This window comes from Xenopus tropicalis, chromosome 8 (assembly GCF_000004195.4).
Source record: "Xenopus tropicalis strain Nigerian chromosome 8, UCB_Xtro_10.0, whole genome shotgun sequence".
In the NCBI taxonomy this organism is placed as follows: domain Eukaryota; kingdom Metazoa; phylum Chordata; class Amphibia; order Anura; family Pipidae; genus Xenopus; species Xenopus tropicalis.
Window position 1 is genome coordinate 127,946,862 of NC_030684.2, and position 18,083 is coordinate 127,964,944.

Here is an 18,083-nt window from a genome sequence, read left to right on the forward strand (position 1 = left end):
AAATTAACTTATTCTGTGAAGTAACATCACATTACAGGTATAGGACCCATTATCCAGAATGCTCAGGACCAAGGGTATTCCGGATAAGGGGTCTTTCTGTAATTTGGACCTTCATACCTTAAGTCTACTAAAAAATCAATAAAACATTAATTAAACCCAATAGGATTATTTTGCATCCAGTAAGGATTATTTATAATAATTGGGATCTTAATTGGGATAAAATACAAAGCACTGTTTTATATTTACAGAGAAAAAGGAAATTAATTTTAAAAATCTGAATGATTTGATTAAAATGGAGTCTATGGGAGACAGGCTTTCCATAATTCGGGGCTTTCTGGATATTGGGTTTCCGGATAAGGGATCCCTTACCTGTATCAGCCCATGGGGGCTGGCAAACAACGGGTGGGCCTTTAAGTGATACTGACACGAAAAAACTACTTTTTAAACATGAATCTACATAAAAAGTTCCACATATGTCATGTTTACCATTCTTTGCTGATAGGCTGCTTTTGTAAGTAATTGTTACTTGAAGTTCCTAAACCTAACTGTTTGCCAACCTGACTGTCTCTTCTCAACCTGGGCTTGAACTGAAAAACTTTTAAAAAACAGTGTCGGACTGGGGGGTGAAGGGCCCACTGGGGCCTCTGCTGACGCATCCCCTGCAGGGACCTCTGCAGTGCACCCCTAACCACCCCCTGCCCAACGTCCTTCCCTGAATGCGCGTATGTGAAACGCATCAGGGGAGGACATCGCTGGCCAGGAGAAGTGGCAACAGGGTTGAGTCTGGGTCGCTGGGTCCCAATGGGTATTTTTCCAGTGTCCCGGCGGGCCAGTCTGACCCTGCTTCAAAACCAGGCATGGAGCAGCTGCAACGCCAAATACATAGTTCCAAAACAGAGTTTGCATGTTAAAAAGTAAGAAAATACGCGGCTACAGGTATTAATGTATATCAAGGGACTGGTCTGCAGGTGTAAACAAATTCAGATGGGGTTTTCCAACTTTCACTTATGATTTGATATAAAGGCTGCAGTAACACCTATGTATCCTTATATTTTCCATACCAAGTGAACATACTGTGCAGCTCACAGCTCTTTCCCCTTCCCTACATTCCCTGAAGGTATTTAGATCTATTCATCTCTTGTTTTTTCTTCATCAATGTCCGATAAACCACTCCTAAGGCAACACAGGAAAGAAGAACGGAGATAATTCCAAAGATCATCCCAGCACAAGACCATAATTCTTCTTCTGTAATGTAAAACAAAAAATATATATATATATCTGTCATTGATAAATGGAACCAAAGGCATATATGAAACATATGGGTATTAATAATATTAGATGATTGTCAGCATCGAATCATGTGGGGGAAGCAATACACAGCCTTCTTCCTATCCAATCTCTGTGCTTTGTGGTGTGAGTTAATATTCTTAATACTCATATTCACTGGGGTCCCTCTTCCTTGAACCCCCTAATTGTCACACTGAGGACCAATCTATGTTTAACACGAAACACAAAGAAAAGTAACCTTTTTAATGGTAGAAGAAACAGGGACATTGGAAAAGCCAAAAACAGGACTTTACTTTATTTACTGAAAAAAAAACATTAAAGAAGAACTCAACCCTAAAAATAAGTATGGCTGGACAACTGACTGCACTAGCTTAAAGCAATAAAGGGATCCCAAAAATCACAATCGTCACTTTTCCCTACAAAGGCAGCAGCAGACTTGTCCCTTACCTGTCAGTGTGAGGTTATAGTGAGCGCTGCTGTGACTGACGGGGTTGGAGACAAGGACGGTGAATGTGCCGGTGTCAGTACTGGGTACAGTGAGAGTCTTGTTACTGTCACTCAGCTGGTGTCTCTCAGGCAGGGCTCCCCCGTTCCATGCCCACACAACTGTCGCCTCTTCCCCACTGTAGGAAACACTCACACTCACATTTTCTCCATTGTGCCTGGCGCTTATGTTGGTCACACACACTGGGTCTGGGGCGAGAAAAGGTTCAAGTGAGGAACACACCCTTTACAATGGTATCTCAGACACATTGTTTATGATCCACATGGTGTAAGTTACTAAACATTTTATTTGCAGCATTTGAGCTATGGAGCTGCCTCCTGTCACTCACAAGGGTCACTAACAAAGCCTGTGCAGGATTTAGTGGGGGAACAAACAGTCCTGCAGTTTGCACCTCTGTTCAACATGAGCCCAAAACCTAGGCCTTGTGTTGGACAAGTATTCTGCCTTTATTGTCTTGTTCTTTAATGCACCAACCAGTACAGAACGGTAAAAATTAAAGGAAATTCCCTAACACTAATTTACATTTACCAACACGAGATTTATCCAATGAAAGGAGAATCAAAGCCTCACCAATGGTTTTATTAAATGGCACTGGCCCCCAGTCTCCATATCGAATTGCAAAGGGGATAAATGTATTATTTATCAGACAAGGGTTTTTAATTAACAAATCCATCTATGCAGCTATTTTACTGCCCCCTATTCCAATCAGCAATTCCCTTACCCATAATCCAACATTGTGTACGCTGAACTAGCCGTAGCTTCTTATCCATCCCCAAGAATTTCAGTTCATATTCGCTCCTGTCACTTTTCTGTGCAGCTGTAATGGTGCAGCAGCCGGAGGAGACATTCAGGTGTAGCCGCTCCCTGTAGGCACCGTATATCTTATAAGAGGCATCTGTGCAAACGAAATCCAGAATGGGGACGTCCGGCAGTCGGTCGAGGGTATAAATCCCATACTGGGCACATGTGAGGCCACAGAGCTCGATGTCTGAGGATACAGCCACCAGCAGAGTCTTTGTGCCGAATATAGGAGCCCACAGGGCAACTGCAACACACAATATAGATACGCATTATGGTAATTAAAAAAGGCAGATCTGAAACAATGGAGTATTTCTAATTTCCTAAGCACCCTATTAGTAAAATGTAAATGGGCAGATACTGTATCTGTTGGGCAAGTCAAACAATCTAATTAAGAAAAATCACATCGGAGCATTTATGTTGTCCTCTCCCCTAGGTCCCTATTATGATGGTTGGCCCTGGGGCTGCAGGATTGGATCAGCCCAATTTGGCTCAGTGCATGGGGGGCCAAAACAGGCAAAGATTTATTTCAGCTCTGACAATGTCTCAATGTACAAAGCCCGCGAGTCCCACCTGAAATGTAACTGCAACTGAAGGCCTTACCATATTAATAATAAAAGCTCAAATGTACCTGGGATCAAATTCATATTGTAACACAATTAAAAATAATGTATAATACAAAACTAATACCCAATGTATTGATATCAATCAGTCTCTCTAAAAATGGCACAAGAAAACGACTCCCCAGGGAGCTCCAAATAAAGCAAGGCCATCTCCAATTATTATTATTTATTTTTAATAATTTTTTCAACTGATTACTTTTTTCTCTGTAATAATAAAACAGTACCTGTACTTGATCCCAACTAAGATAAAATTACCCCTTATTGGGGGCAGAACAGCCCTATTGGGTTTATTTCATGGTTAAATGATTCCCTTTTCTCTGTAATAATAAAACAGTACCTGTACTTGATTCCAACTAAGATATAATTACCCCTTATTGGGGCAGAACAGCCCTATTGGGTTTATTTCATGGTTAAATGATTCTCTTTTCTCTGTAATAATAAAACAGTACCTGTACTTGATCCCAACTAAGATATAATTACCCCTTATTGGGGGCAGAACAGCCCTATTGGGTTTATTTAATGGTTAAATGATTCCCTTTTCTCTGTAATAATAACTGTACCTGTACTTGATCCCAACTAAGATATAATTACCCCTTATTGGGGCAGAACAGCCCTATTGGGTTTATTTCATGGTTAAATGATTCTCTTTTCTCTGTAATAATAACTGTACCTGTACTTGATCCCAACTAAGATATAATTACTCCTTATTGGGGGCAGAACAGCCCTATTGGGTTTATTTAATGGTTAAATGATTCCCTTTTCTCTGTAATAATAAAACAGTACCTGTACTTGATCCCAACTAAGATATAATTACCCCTTATTGGGGGCAGAACAGCCCTATTGGGTTTATTTAATGGTTAAATGATTCCCTTTTCTCTGTAATAATAAAACAGTACCTGTACTTGATCCCAACTAAGATATAATTACCCCTTATTGGGGGCAGAACAGCCCTATTGGGTTTATTTCATGGTTAAATGATTCCCTTTTCTCTGTAATAATAAAACAGTACCTGTACTTGATCCCAACTAAGATATAATTACCCCTTATTGGGGGCAGAACAGCCCTATTGGGTTTATTTCATGGTTAAATGATTCCCTTTTCTCTGTAATAATAAAACAGTACCTGTACTTGATCCCAACTAAGATATAATTACCCCTTATTGGGGGCAGAACAGCCCTATTGGGTTTATTTCATGGTTAAATGATTCCCTTTTCTCTGTAATAATAAAACAGTACCTGTACTTGATCCCAACTAAGATATAATTACCCCTTATTGGGGGCAGAACAGCCCTATTGGGTTTATTTAATGGTTAAATGATTCCCTTTTCTCTGTAATAATAAAACAGTACCTGTACTTGATGGGAACAAAGCTCCATGAATCCATATCGGTGGCAAAACCATCCTATCGGGTTTATTTAATGTTTCATTGATTTTCAACATAAAGTATACGAGAATATGTAACATATACAGCATCTTAGTTATTGAATTAGAGAGGGTCCAGAAGGGCAACTAAGCTGGTAAAGGGTATGGAAACCAGAAATAGAGAGGAAGTGGGACCACCACTCCACTTAAATTACGTAGGCAGACTGCACTCTCCAGCGGGCCATTCAGTGGACGCTATGTACGCGTGTTACTTATGATTGAAAATAAGTGCATTTCATCGATGTTCTGATAGGTATGTGTATACCCGTGCTGTGATTAGTGTAAAATTCCCCCTCACTCCACTTTATATACTATAGGACTGTGGCCAATTATCGATCCTTACCCTGTCCCCCTGCAATACAAGTAATTAAGTGCACCCCGCTATAAATGAATTTGTACCACAGAGCTGCCCTTGGGTGCACCCACCCCCTTGACTGTTTTCCACACTATTAAGATTGTCACTACTTGGTGTAAATAGATGAATTATGTGAATCGTGAACATTGATTAAATGGGAATTTACAATTAAGGTGTTTGTTGCGTATTAATTGATTTCAGTCACATGATTGTCATAATGAATTTTGTTTACTATTTATTTATTTAAATATATTTATCTTTTTATGATTTTAAAGCAATATCGATTAAACGCTAAGTTTTATTCGCTTAAATTCAGACGAAGCACTAAACTCTTCTTACAGGCTTTATAAAGGGTATGGAAAGTCTCAGTTATGGGGAAAGACTGGCCAAGTTGGGTTTGTTTACACTGGAGAAGAGGCGCTTAAGGGGGGATATGATAACTATGTATAAATATATAAGGGGATCATATAATAACCTTTCTAATGCTTTATTTACCAGTAGGGCCTTCCAACGGACACGAGGGCACCCACTCCGTTTAGAAGAAGGGAGGTTCCATTTAAATATTCGGAAACAGTGAGAGCTGTGAAGTTGTGGGATTCCCTCCCCGAATCAGTCGTGCTGGCTGATACATTATATAGCTTTATATAGGGGCTGGATGGATTCTTAGCAAGTGAGGGAATACAGGGGTAGGGGGGATAGCTCTCAGTACAAGTGAGGGAATACAGGGGTAGGGGAGATAGCTCTCAGTACAAGTGAGGGAATACAGGGTTATGGGGGATAGCTCTCAGTACAAGTGAGGGAATACAGGGGTAGGGGGGATAGCTCTCAGTACAAGTGAGGGAATACAGGGTTATGGGGGATAGCTCTCAGTACAAGTGAGGGAATACAGGGGTAGGGGGGATAGCTCTCAGTACAAGTGAGGGAATACAGGGTTATGGGGGATAGCTCTCAGTACAAGTGAGGGAATACAGGGGTAGGGGGGATAGCTCTCAGTACAAGTGAGGGAATACAGGGGTAGGGGAGATAGCTCTCAGTACAAGTGAGGGAATACAGGGGTAGGGGGGATAGCTCTCAGTACAAGTGAGGGAATACAGGGGTAGGGGAGATAGCTCTCAGTACAAGTGAGGGAATACAGGGGTAGGGGAGATAGCTCTCAGTACAAGTGAGGGAATACAGGGGTAGGGGAGATAGCTCTCAGTACAAGTGAGGGAATACAGGGGTAGGGGAGATAGCTCTCAGTACAAGTGAGGGAATACAGGGGTAGGGGGGATAGCTCTCAGTACAAGTGAGGGAATACAGGGGTAGGGGAGATAGCTCTCAGTACAAGTGAGGGAATACAGGGGTAGGGGAGATAGCTCTCAGTACAAGTGAGGGAATACAGGGGTAGGGGAGATAGCTCTCAGTACAAGTGAGGGAATACAGGGGTAGGGGAGATAGCTCTCAGTACAAGTGAGGGAATACAGGGGTAGGGGAGATAGCTCTCAGTACAAGTGAGGGAATACAGGGGTAGGGGAGATAGCTCTCAGTACAAGTGAGGGAATACAGGGGTATGGGAGATAGCTCTCAGTACAAGTGAGGGAATACAGGGGTAGGGAGGATAGCTCTCAGTACAAGTGAGGGAATACAGGGGTAGGGGAGATAGCTCTCAGTACAAGTGAGGGAATACAGGGGTAGGGAGGATAGCTCTCAGTACAAGTGAGGGAATACAGGGGTAGGGGAGATAGCTCTCAGTACAAGTGAGGGAATACAGGGGTAGGGGAGATAGCTCTCAGTACTAGTGAGGGAATACAGGGGTAGGGGAGATAGCTCTCAGTACAAGTGAGGGAATACAGGGGTAGGGGAGATAGCTCTCAGTACTAGTGAGGGAATACAGGGGTATGGGAGATAGCTCTCAGTACAAGTGAGGGAATACAGGGGTATGGGAGATAGCTCTCAGTACAAGTGAGGGAATACAGGGGTATGGGAGATAGCTCTCAGTACAAGTGAGGGAATACAGGGGTAGGGGAGATAGCTCTCAGTACTAGTGAGGGAATACAGGGGTATGGGAGATAGCTCTCAGTACAAGTGAGGGAATACAGGGGTAGGGGAGATAGCTCTCAGTACAAGTGAGGGAATACAGGGGTAGGGGAGATAGCTCTCAGTACAAGTGAGGGAATACAGGGGTAGGGGAGATAGCTCTCAGTACAAGTGAGGGAATACAGGGGTAGGGGAGATAGCTCTCAGTACAAGTGAGGGAATACAGGGGTAGGGGGGATAGCTCTTAGTACAAGTTGATCCAGGGACTGGTCAGATTGCCATCTTGGAGTCAGGAAGGAATTTTTTCCCCTCTGCGGCAAATTAGAGAGGCTTCAGATGGGGTTTTTGCCTTCCTCTGGATCAACTAGCAGTTAGACAGGTTATATATAGGCATTAAGGTTGAACTTGATGGATGTGTGTCTTTTTTCAAGGTAACTTACTATGTTACTTGAGACTGGAAGAGTTACTGGGTTGCCATTTTAAGACATTTTTTAAATTTTGTTTGTGTTCTTACCATATTATTCTTGACTGATGTCCTTCTTATGAAGTGCCTATATGAGATATTAGATGCCCCCCTGCCTTCAGAGTTCATCATTTTGTAGATTGGCTCTGTAGTATATATATATATACTGTATTGTTAATAAATGACTTATACTGAGAAGCTTTTTGGGATAGTTTGAAGCAGAATTGGCAAACAGAAACAGAGTTGCTGTCAACAGAATGTGATAAATAAAACCACCCCTCTCAGAATAAACACAGGACAGGAGGGCAGTTGTGAAATGGCCCCATGTCAGTGCTCCCTTACCTGTACTGAAGAGCAGCGCTATTGGCTTTGGAGTTGGCGGGCGATCCATGTCTGAATTAAGTGAGAGATCCAGCTACAGGATTCCAACAGAAACTGTAACTAGCACAGCCAACAGGGAGATTCCTTGTTTCACTTTCTCTATAAAATAGTGTTTCCATTAGGAAAGGCAGGAAGTACTTCCTCCCCACCCTCCCCACTGTGCTCTGATCCAGCACAAATTAGTGCACATTAGAGAAAACCAGAGCTGTTCATGCAACAAAAATTGCACAAGTGATACACAGTTACGTACCACCCACCATAAAGCCCAAAATGATCAGAAAGGCGGATTATCTGGGCAGAAATTGTGAAAGTGTGTGCTTCAGTATTGTGATGTCACTTACCCAGACTCCATATTCACCTTTTTGATAAGGAGATCAACAAGAACCATCATGTACCCCAAATACCACCACGTCAGTAGTAAATAAAGGGCTTATTACATATATATTACACTTTCATTTTCACTTGGGGGAACCACTGTCGTTTCAGAATGTTTAATGCAATGTTTTAGGAGCCAGACATGAGAAGCCTCCCCTACTGTTCCTACAATGGGCTGAGCCCTCACCATTCTGCAGCACAATGTAGGAGACAGAAGGGCATAGAGAGAAAAAGTGAAATTTTTTCTGTTCCTGCAGTCTCTAGCCTTTATAGCTTAGATCACACATTCCTAAATGAGGGGGGAGGGAGTTCTTAGCATTCTGGTGGGAGGGGGTTGCAGGAGAGAAGAGAGATCTGCACAGACTCTGGCAATTAAGGATGTTAAGATCTGCTCGGATTGGTTGGTTGGTTTGTGCCACCTTGCCTGGTTGACAGGTGATGCCATGCTGTGACAGGGGAATGTCATGTGGTAGATGGGACACTCAGTGCCCCATGTTAGGGGTTGTGGTGCTGCCAAGCACGATGACCAGACAAATACAACCAGTGTGGATAGTGTCATCCCATGTGCTGGATTAGTTAGGGACGGCCGGGGAACCAAGCTACTGAGGTCAGCCTGCGCGTTTGACCGTGGCACGCACCGCTGGTGTAGCAGTCACAGAATGGCACCAGACTGACACAGCAGGAGTTGTGCGTGCATATTGACCCCCCAATCAATAAAATTCTTTCTTTTCACAATTCACAAAAAATACAAAATGAAGACCAATTGCAAATTGTCTCAGAATATCAATGTTTACATCATATTAAAAGTGAATTAAAGGTGACCTACCTCTTTAAGCTAACTGATCACAAACACAAATGTATAGAGAACCCCTAACAGAAGTGCATGTATGAATACTTTTACATCCTAAGCATTTTAGGGTTAAAAAAACCACTCCCACCCGCACTTTTGTACAGTATCCCTGGGAGTCAGTGGGAACGGCAAGAGGTAGTTGGGAGGGTCATTTTTTACACCAGCAGCGAATCCACTAAGTGTTACATTAGCTGTAGGTCAGTCGGTGTATCTCCCATATTTAGTCACCCTCCGCCTATGGACACAGAATAAACAGCAACTCAAACCTGGGTCTGATTACAGTGAAAATGACGCTGATCTGGGTGCAGTCCATGAACTCCTTCCCTGTTGGCCGGCATGTCGGTCTGAGTAATATTAATTCTTTCTTGTGAAGTTTTTAATAAAAACACATAAAAACTCTGTACGGCTCAGAGGAATAAAGGCAGCATTCCCTTACCTGTACTAACCAGCAGCGATAGTAGCACCGAGTAGCAATCCATCTCCGAAATGCAGGGAACCCGGTGTTACAGCGCTCACTAATACACACACAGGGTCGCTTGGTGTTGGTAGATTGATTTATTCCTCCGCTTCCTGCTCTTGTGTATTGGACACTGTATTGTCACACAAAATAGGGATCGGCTGGGGGCATAATAATATAATCCCTGCCTAGATACAGCGGCGTGTCTCATCTTGTGCCCTTCTCTGATTCCCATGTTCCCTTTTCATTTACTGTGATTGATTATATTAATATCATATAAACACACACACACTTACCAAAGGTCCAAACACACCTCGCTGTTATATTACGGTGCCCAGTCAGAAAACTTCAAATCCCAGCAAACAAGGCATTTCATACCGCGCTAATATCACAAAGGGACTTATTTACTTACATTCAAACCCATTTGTTCTGCGAAGTTCAAGTTTAAATACTAAAAATGTACAAATAACCTGTGAAAAATTGTCATTTTTACAGCGCAACAATATTATAATTATTTCACCGAAATTATATATAAATATGTTTTATGTATGCCTGAGACTTTTTCAGGTGGTGTGAACGGAAACCATTTTTGTAACTAGGAAGTAACGCGATCTTTATTCACTTGGTAACGACACCAGACATGGCAGAATGGCTGCTCACCAATGTAGACATTTTTATAACTAGCTTGTCAGAAAAGCCCAGCATAATATAAGCATAATATAATAAGAATATCTTGTTATTTAATTGGTTATTCTTACTATTTTGCCGAACTGGTGCTAAATTATTTGTGTTAAGCAAACAGTCACAGTACTAAAGTCTTCCTTGTTTACAGCTCAAAGCAGATTGTAAATCTTTTTATAGACCATAAACACCTGGCATCCCCTGGCTATCATGACTGGGAATCCTAGTTCAGCATTAAAAGGAGAGCTCTATGTTGCTGCAAATCCCCAGTGTGGGGCAGGGGAACCCGAGTGTCCTATTCAGGTCTGTAAGGGCACACTAGTGATACTGGGGCATTCCACTTGTGCTTATTGCCCCCTGATGTGGAGCAGTTATTCTGTCAACTCCAGCTGCTAGAAGGTTCCACGAATCTTGGATTATGTTATATAAAGTACAGGAATCCCTTTCTCTGTAAGAATGGAAAAGAAACCCCCAAACTGCCAATGCAGGAGTTCCCATTGAGTAACAAGGGGATACTAAGGAATGGGGGGCTGAGGGGATACTAAGGAATGGGGGGCTGAGGGGATACTAAGGAATGGGGGGCTGATAGGATACTAAGGAATGGGGGGCTGAGGGGATAGTAAGGAATGGGGGCTGAGGGGATACTGAGGAATGGGGGCTGAGGGGATACTAAGGAATGGGGGGCTGAGGGGATACTAAGGAATGGGGGGCTGAGGGGATACTAAGGAATGGGGGCTGAGGGGATACTAAGGAATGGGGGGCTGAGGGGATACTAAGGAATGGGGGGCTGAGGGGATAGTAAGGAATGGGGGGCTGAGGGGATACTAAGGAATGGGGGGCTGAGGGGATAATAAGGAATGGGGGGCTGAGGGGATACTAAGGAATGGGGGCTGAGGGGATACTAAGGAATGGGGGCTGAGGGGATACTAAGGAATGGGGGGCTGAGGGGATACTAAGGAATGGGGGGCTGAGGGGATAATAAGGAATGGGGGGCTGAGGGGATACTAAGGAATGGGGGCTGAGGGGATAATAAGGAATGGGGGGCTGAGGGGATACTAAGGAATGGGGGCTGAGGGGATACTAAGGAATGGGGGGCTGAGGGGATACTAAGGAATGGGGGGCTGAGGTTCGTACCCTAACATGTCACTAATCCCCCTCTGTTATACCAACACTAGCTGTGTAACATATCTGGCTTTCCAGTCTGTTTGTTTTCAATGGAGAATTATTTAAACAGGAAGTAGTAATAAACATGTTGGTAAGGTGCAAAACAGCAAGAGAATAACACTCAACGGCAACAATGTGGCAGAGGCATAAAACTTACAAGGACAAAGGGAGAAACACCATGCAGAGAAGAGAAAATAGTGTATCTGAAGAATGTGGAAGGCTAACAGGGTAATGTTAAAAAGTTGTAAAATACCTCAGTGTTCTATGATCAGTATAAAAATACTTTGCCTGTAGCCTCTTTTACCTGGCAAGATAATTCCTCAGTGACATTTACAGTAGGGGGTACATTCTCCCTTATAATACATGAGTGATACTCAGAGTTCCCTGTATAACTCAGCCTGCAGCCTTGTGCCTTTATATGGTCACAGAACCCTTCAGTGACTGCTAATATCCTTATCATTTACAGTAGGGGGTACATTATCCCTTATAATATATGAGTGATACTCAGAGTTCCCTGTATAACTCAGCCTGCAGCCTTGTGCCTTTATATGGGCACAGAACCCCTCAGTGACTGCTAATATCCTTCTCATTTACAGTAGGGGGTACATTATCCCTTATAATACATGAGTGATACTCAGAGTTCCCTGTATAACTCAGCCTGCAGCCTTGTGCCTTTATATGGGCACAGAACCCCTCAGTGACTGCTAATATCCTTATCATTTACAGTAGGGGGTACATTATCCCTTATAATATATGAGTGATACTCAGAGTTCCCTGTATAACTCAGCCTGCAGCCTTGTGCCTTTATATGGTCACAGAACCCCTCAGTGACTGCTAATATCCTTATCATTTACAGTAGGGGGTACATTACCCCTTATAATACATGAGTGATACTCAGAGTTCCCTGTATAACTCAGCCTGCAGCCTTGTGCCTTTATATGGGCACAGAACCCCTCAGTGACTGCTAATATCCTTATCATTTACAGTAGGGGGTACATTATCCCTTATAATACATGAGTGATACTCAGAGTTCCCTGTATAACTCAGCCTGCAGCCTTGTGCCTTTATATGGGCACAGAACCCCTCAGTGACTGCTAATATCCTTATCATTTACAGTAGGGGGTACATTATCCCTTATAATATATGAGTGATACTCAGAGTTCCCTGTATAACTCAGCCTGCAGCCTTGTGCCTTTATATGGGCACAGAACCCCTCAGTGACTGCTAATATCCTTATCATTTACAGTAGGGGGTACATTATCCCTTATAATACATGAGTGATACTCAGAGTTCCCTGTATAACTCAGCCGGCAGCCTTGTGCCTTTATATGGGCACAGAACCCCTCAGTGACGTCTCAGTGTACTTGAGTGTTACTGTAATTTAAACTAACAGGTACCTGCTTGCATTGTGGGCAAACCACCCCTTTAATTATTGCAATATAAAGCTCTGTCTGACTTGGCAATAGGTTTTGAAAGGTTATTTCTCCCCCATTAATAGTTGCACCAAAAACTTCAGTGAAATTGGTAATTATAATCTTATAGATAATAAAACAGAATTAAAAGTGATAAAGTAGTCATATTTCTAATACACTTATCTGGTTCCTACTTACCTCCTACAGGATACAGGGTAGATGCTTTAGAGATGGGGCAGAAAAAGGGTTAAATTAGTTTACTTTTCCATTATTTGCCAGTGTTATGGTTCTTTTAGTCCAGGTGTGGGCTGAGCCCAAATTCACTGTTACTCCTGTTCTCATGGGAATATGCCGGTGTCCCTCCCTTGTCTTTATTTTATTTTGGTTGGTCATCCCATTTGTCACTCTCTATAAATCCACCTTTGTCCTAAATGGTTGTAATATTTTTTTTAATATATATTATACAAAAACACCTTTATTTTTAAAATATTGGCAACTGCTGTGGTAAAAAAAAAAAAGAGTAACATCAAAATCTTTTAGTACCGAGTCCACTTCTACATGATTATAAAAGGTACATCTTAGAGCAGATCTCTGCAGGCCTGGACCATGAAGCATTTGAAAAATATTAGAGGGGGGGTAAATAAGTTGCAGAGTCAGCAGCTTTGATCTGCAGATACAGTTACAAAATATGTTCCCTAGCTCTGATGCAGTTTTCAATGGATGCGACTGGGTACCAGCCTGAATATCTGTGTGCTTGCTTCTTCTCTGCACTGGAAGTCAATACTGAAAATAGATGAAGTTAATTCATGTATTAATTCATTATACCCTATACAACTATTTAGCCTAGGATAATGCTCATAGCATTATATACAATAAGTACATGGTCACAAGCTCATCAGCCTCATCTCCCTATGCCTCCCCCTGGCTGAGCTGAATCAGTCCCCAACCTCCTGGCTCTGACATCAACTAGGAAGCAGATGATCCCTGGAATACATATGGACTTACTGTGCCAGCCAGGGCCGGAACTAGGGGTAGGCAGAAGAGGCAGCTGCCTAGGGCGCAACGATTGAGGGGCGCCAGGCAGGAGCCTCTCCTTCCTACCACTAGTGCTAATATGTCATTGCCTCCTCCGCTTGTCATTAGCGGCGGAGGCAATGACCGATCTAATCGCTCCGCCCCCCTGCACCGTCTCCTGTGCTTTGGCGCGCATGCGCCGTTCGGGGGGGCGGGGAGGTGGGCGGAGTTGGCAGACCGGGTTGCCTAGGGTGCCCAGTTGCCAGCCTAACCCCATGCTACTCATGCTTCTCATTTAGGCTGTTACCTGGTTCCATTAGGGCACCATACCTGGCAATATGTAGCCTCTCTTTCTGAAGATCAGTGGCCTGGGATTAATTTCCACTTACTTTAATTCATACATTCAAGGCTCTGTACTTGGCCCGTTGTTGTTCTCCCTTTACACGCTGTCTTTGGGAGATCTCATCCGCTCATTTGGCTTTAAATACCATCTGTATGCTGATGATATCCAAATATACTTTTCGACCCCTTCATTAACAGTTGAAACTGAGACTCAAATCTCTAACTGCCTCCTAGCTATCTCTAATTGGCTGAACCAACGCCAACTCAAACTGAACCTAACAAAAACTGAACTAATGATCTTTCCGCCTAAGCCTGGTCCTACCCCCCCCCCTTCACTATCTCTATCAATGGCACGCTCATCAACCCTGTCGATTTGGCACATTGGGGGGGATCTTTGACTATATAATATAAAAACCATCATTTATTTTATGCATAGAAATGCTGAAACTGATGTGGAATGCCCCATGTCTCCTGAATGCACCAATACCAAGTATGTATAGTTTTATAGAGATTTCTGACTTGTATGGGTCACAGATTCCCAGATATTTGCATACTTCAGATTTCCACAAGTAGTGTTTCATGATAGTTGTCATTATACAATGCATCCAGTTTTGTGTGCTGCAGTTATTTTTATAAGTGAGTCCTTATGTGTTACTTGTCCCACTCAAAAGGCATTACTTCATTGTTACATATAACTTTAATAGACAAAACCGATAAACCCCTCCATTATACACTTGATACTGGGAGCAGGAGCTATAGCTTTGTAGGTTAAACTATTTGTAAACCATTTTGGAAGAGCATTTGAGCAACAGCCAAAAAGTGGAAAGCTGACTAGTATACTATGGGCCACTCAGGACCAATTCTTAAATAGGAGAACCCGGCTGGGGCTCCCCAATAAGGATTACATGGACTGGATGTACCCCTACTCTATGTACAACTGACTCAACTGAACTCATTGGGGGGAATTCACAAAAGTGGAGAGAGCCCTTTTTTGGAGTAAAAGTGGTGGAAAAACTGGTGGAAAACACTTTCTCCAGATTCAAAACAGAAATCCGCCTAAATTCCAACTCAACCGCCACTTTTCTGTTTTTGGTGAAAGAAAGACAGTTTACAGACTGACATTTAAACGACATTTATACAACGTTTTAACAACATTTTTCCCCGACATTTTCAAAATGGAGTAAAGCTCAGTGTAACTCTGTCAGATCAATTCTAAGCTCTGCTGTTTTGTTTGGTTTCACCCAGTCTCCATTTCCCACCTAAGGTAGGGGCCCCATTGGGGGATCAGTAACATATTAATGGGGATTAGCAGCTTATTGTTAGGGGACAAGTTTCTGTCTCACCCTAGAACAATAGGTGCAAAAAGCCTCATTAACATTTTATAAACAAGTAAAACACTGATTAAAAAAAGTTTCATTTATATCTTATATATAAAAAGTTTTTACCTCACATTTGCATTGTTATGCTAGTTTTAGCTTAATGAATGAGGCAATAATAACATTTTGTGTGAATATATTGTAATCATTTTTATTAAAAGGAAAAGTAAAGCATCCCAGGCAAATTTTTAGTTTTAGCAGCAGTGCCCCCTCTTTAACCACTTCACTGACATTTGCCCCAACTTATCTGTGCCCCCATAGCGTGCCCAGACCTACAGAGCTGCCTGATAGCATTGGTCCCACCTGTTCCCAGCCGCCATCTTGGTGGCACATACACACTGGCACCCAAACTGGGATATTGGGGTACAGGGTTGGACTGGCCCAACAGGGCGCTGGATAAAAAACCCCTAGTCCTGTCGGAGCTCTATTCACCGGGCATGTTGGTGTGGGGGCCGGATTGCTGCTGCCCAGTAATGAGTAGGGGCTAGAGAAGAAGGTAATTAGACCCTTAAATCTTGTTACAGAAGTGGAATTACACAGAAATATAGGAAACATTAGAAAGCCCAGATTGGCCTGAAACAAATGATGTATAGTTTCCCTGGGCAAAGTAAAATTACCCCTCAGGAAATGCCCCCAAAGTGAAATGACAAATGGCATATAAAATGCAAAATCCTGCAGGTAAAATTCGTATCCAAAGGCTCCTGTAGCTGTGGGACTGGGTTTGATGGCAACGACAGATTTACTAACAGCTAAAGGCAAATTCATTAAAAAAATGTTGGGAAAACGACAAAATCTGAAAACTGTCTGTTTAAAAGACAAATTCACAAAAGTGGAGATAGATGTTTGTGAATTAGGTGGAAAATCCGACAATTGTCTAATTCCCAGGCAAGTTCTTCTTGAGGAAGCCTGATGCCGCCCCCAATCTTTATGCCAAAAGCTTTGTTTATAATAACCTTATAATACACATGAATATCATGTAAATCGCTTACTAACAGGCTGGTGGCTGGTTGAATCAACTTGCTTTTCAATTCAACAAAAAAGGGATAAGTATTCTTTATTAACTTTTATCAAAACCATTGTGTTTTTAACTGTTGGGTTTAATTTTTTTTTTCAAAAGTAATTGTTGTTTTTGGTGCTAATTTACAAAGTTTGGGTGATCTATAAGGCTTACAGCAGGTTTGCCAGAAGTTACATTCCTTTGTAATTACCCTCAGTTTGAGGTGGGTGGGGTTTGATTAGTTCACCTTTACAGACTGTATAAATAGAACCACAGGCACTCCAGTGGAGCTTGCTCTGGTGGTAGGTGCTCGGTAAGTGATTACTCTTTAAGTGGGGGCTCTGTAAGTGGAGTTATAAACACAGGAGTTAGTGGGGCTCTGTAAGTGGAGTTATAAACACAGGAGTTAGTGGGGGCTCTGTAAGTGGAGTTATAAACACAGGAGTTAGTGGGGGCTCTGTAAGTGAAGTTATAAACACAGGAGTTAGTGGGGGCTCTGTAAGTGAAGTTATAAACACAGGAGTTAGTGGGGGCTCTGTAAGTGGAGTTATAAACACAGGAGTTAGTGGGGCTCTGTAAGTGGAGTTATAAACACAGGAGTTAGTGGGGGCTCTGTAAGTGGAGTTATAAACACAGGAGTTAGTGGGGGCTCTGTAAGTGAAGTTATAAACACAGGAGTTAGTGGGGGCTCTGTAAGTGGAGTTATAAACACAGGAGTTAGTGGGGGCTCTGTAAGTGGAGTTATAAACACAGGAGTTAGTGGGGGCTCTGTAAGTGGAGTTATAAACACAGGAGTTAGTGGGGGCTCTGTAAGTGAAGTTATAAACACAGGAGTTAGTGGGGGCTCTGTAAGTGGAGTTATAAACACAGGAGTTAGTGGGGGCTCTGTAAGTGAAGTTATAAACACAGGAGTTAGTGGGGGCTCTGTAAGTGAAGTTATAAACACAGGAGTTAGTGGGGGCTCTGTAAGTGGAGTTATAAACACAGGAGTTAGTGGGGGCTCTGTAAGTGGAGTTATAAACACAGGAGTTAGTGGGGGCTCTGTAAGTGGAGTTATAAACACAGGAGTTAGTGGGGGCTCTGTAAGTGGAGTTATAAACACAGGAGTTAGTGGGGGCTCTGTAAGTGGAGTTATAAACACAGGAGTTAGTGGGGGCTCTGTAAGTGGAGTTATAAACACAGGAGTTAGTGGGGGCTCTGTAAGTGGAGTTATAAACACAGGAGTTAGTGGGGGCTCTGTAAGTGGAGTTATAAACACAGGAGTTAGTGGGGGCTCTGTAAGTGGAGTTATAAACACAGGAGTTAGTGGGGGCTCTGTAAGTGGAGTTATAAACACAGGAGTTAGTGGGGGCTCTGTAAGTGGAGTTATAAACACAGGAGTTAGTGGGGGCTCTGTAAGTGGAGTTATAAACACAGGAGTTAGTGGGGGCTCTGTAAGTGGAGTTATAAACACAGGAGTTAGTGGGGGCTCTGTAAGTGGAGTTATAAACACAGGAGTTAGTGGGGGCTCTGTAAGTGGAGTTATAAACACAGGAGTTAGTGGGGGCTCTGTAAGTGGAGTTATAA

General features: G+C 42.7%; 1 protein-coding gene across 1 annotated transcript in view; it reads right to left on the bottom strand.

Moving 5' to 3' along the window:
- Positions 1–313: 313 nt before the first annotated feature.
- The window catches only part of LOC100495876, a 29,830-nt gene continuing 12,060 nt past the window's right edge, over positions 314–18,083 (bottom strand). The window contains exons 4-6 of the mRNA XM_031891663.1: positions 2,514–2,837; positions 1,735–1,980; positions 314–1,245 (exon numbers count right to left, since the gene is read on the bottom strand). Coding sequence (XP_031747523.1) covers positions 1,103–1,245; positions 1,735–1,980; positions 2,514–2,837 — 713 coding nt within the window. The 3' untranslated portion in view covers positions 314–1,102. The remainder of the gene's footprint in view (positions 1,246–1,734; positions 1,981–2,513; positions 2,838–18,083) is intronic.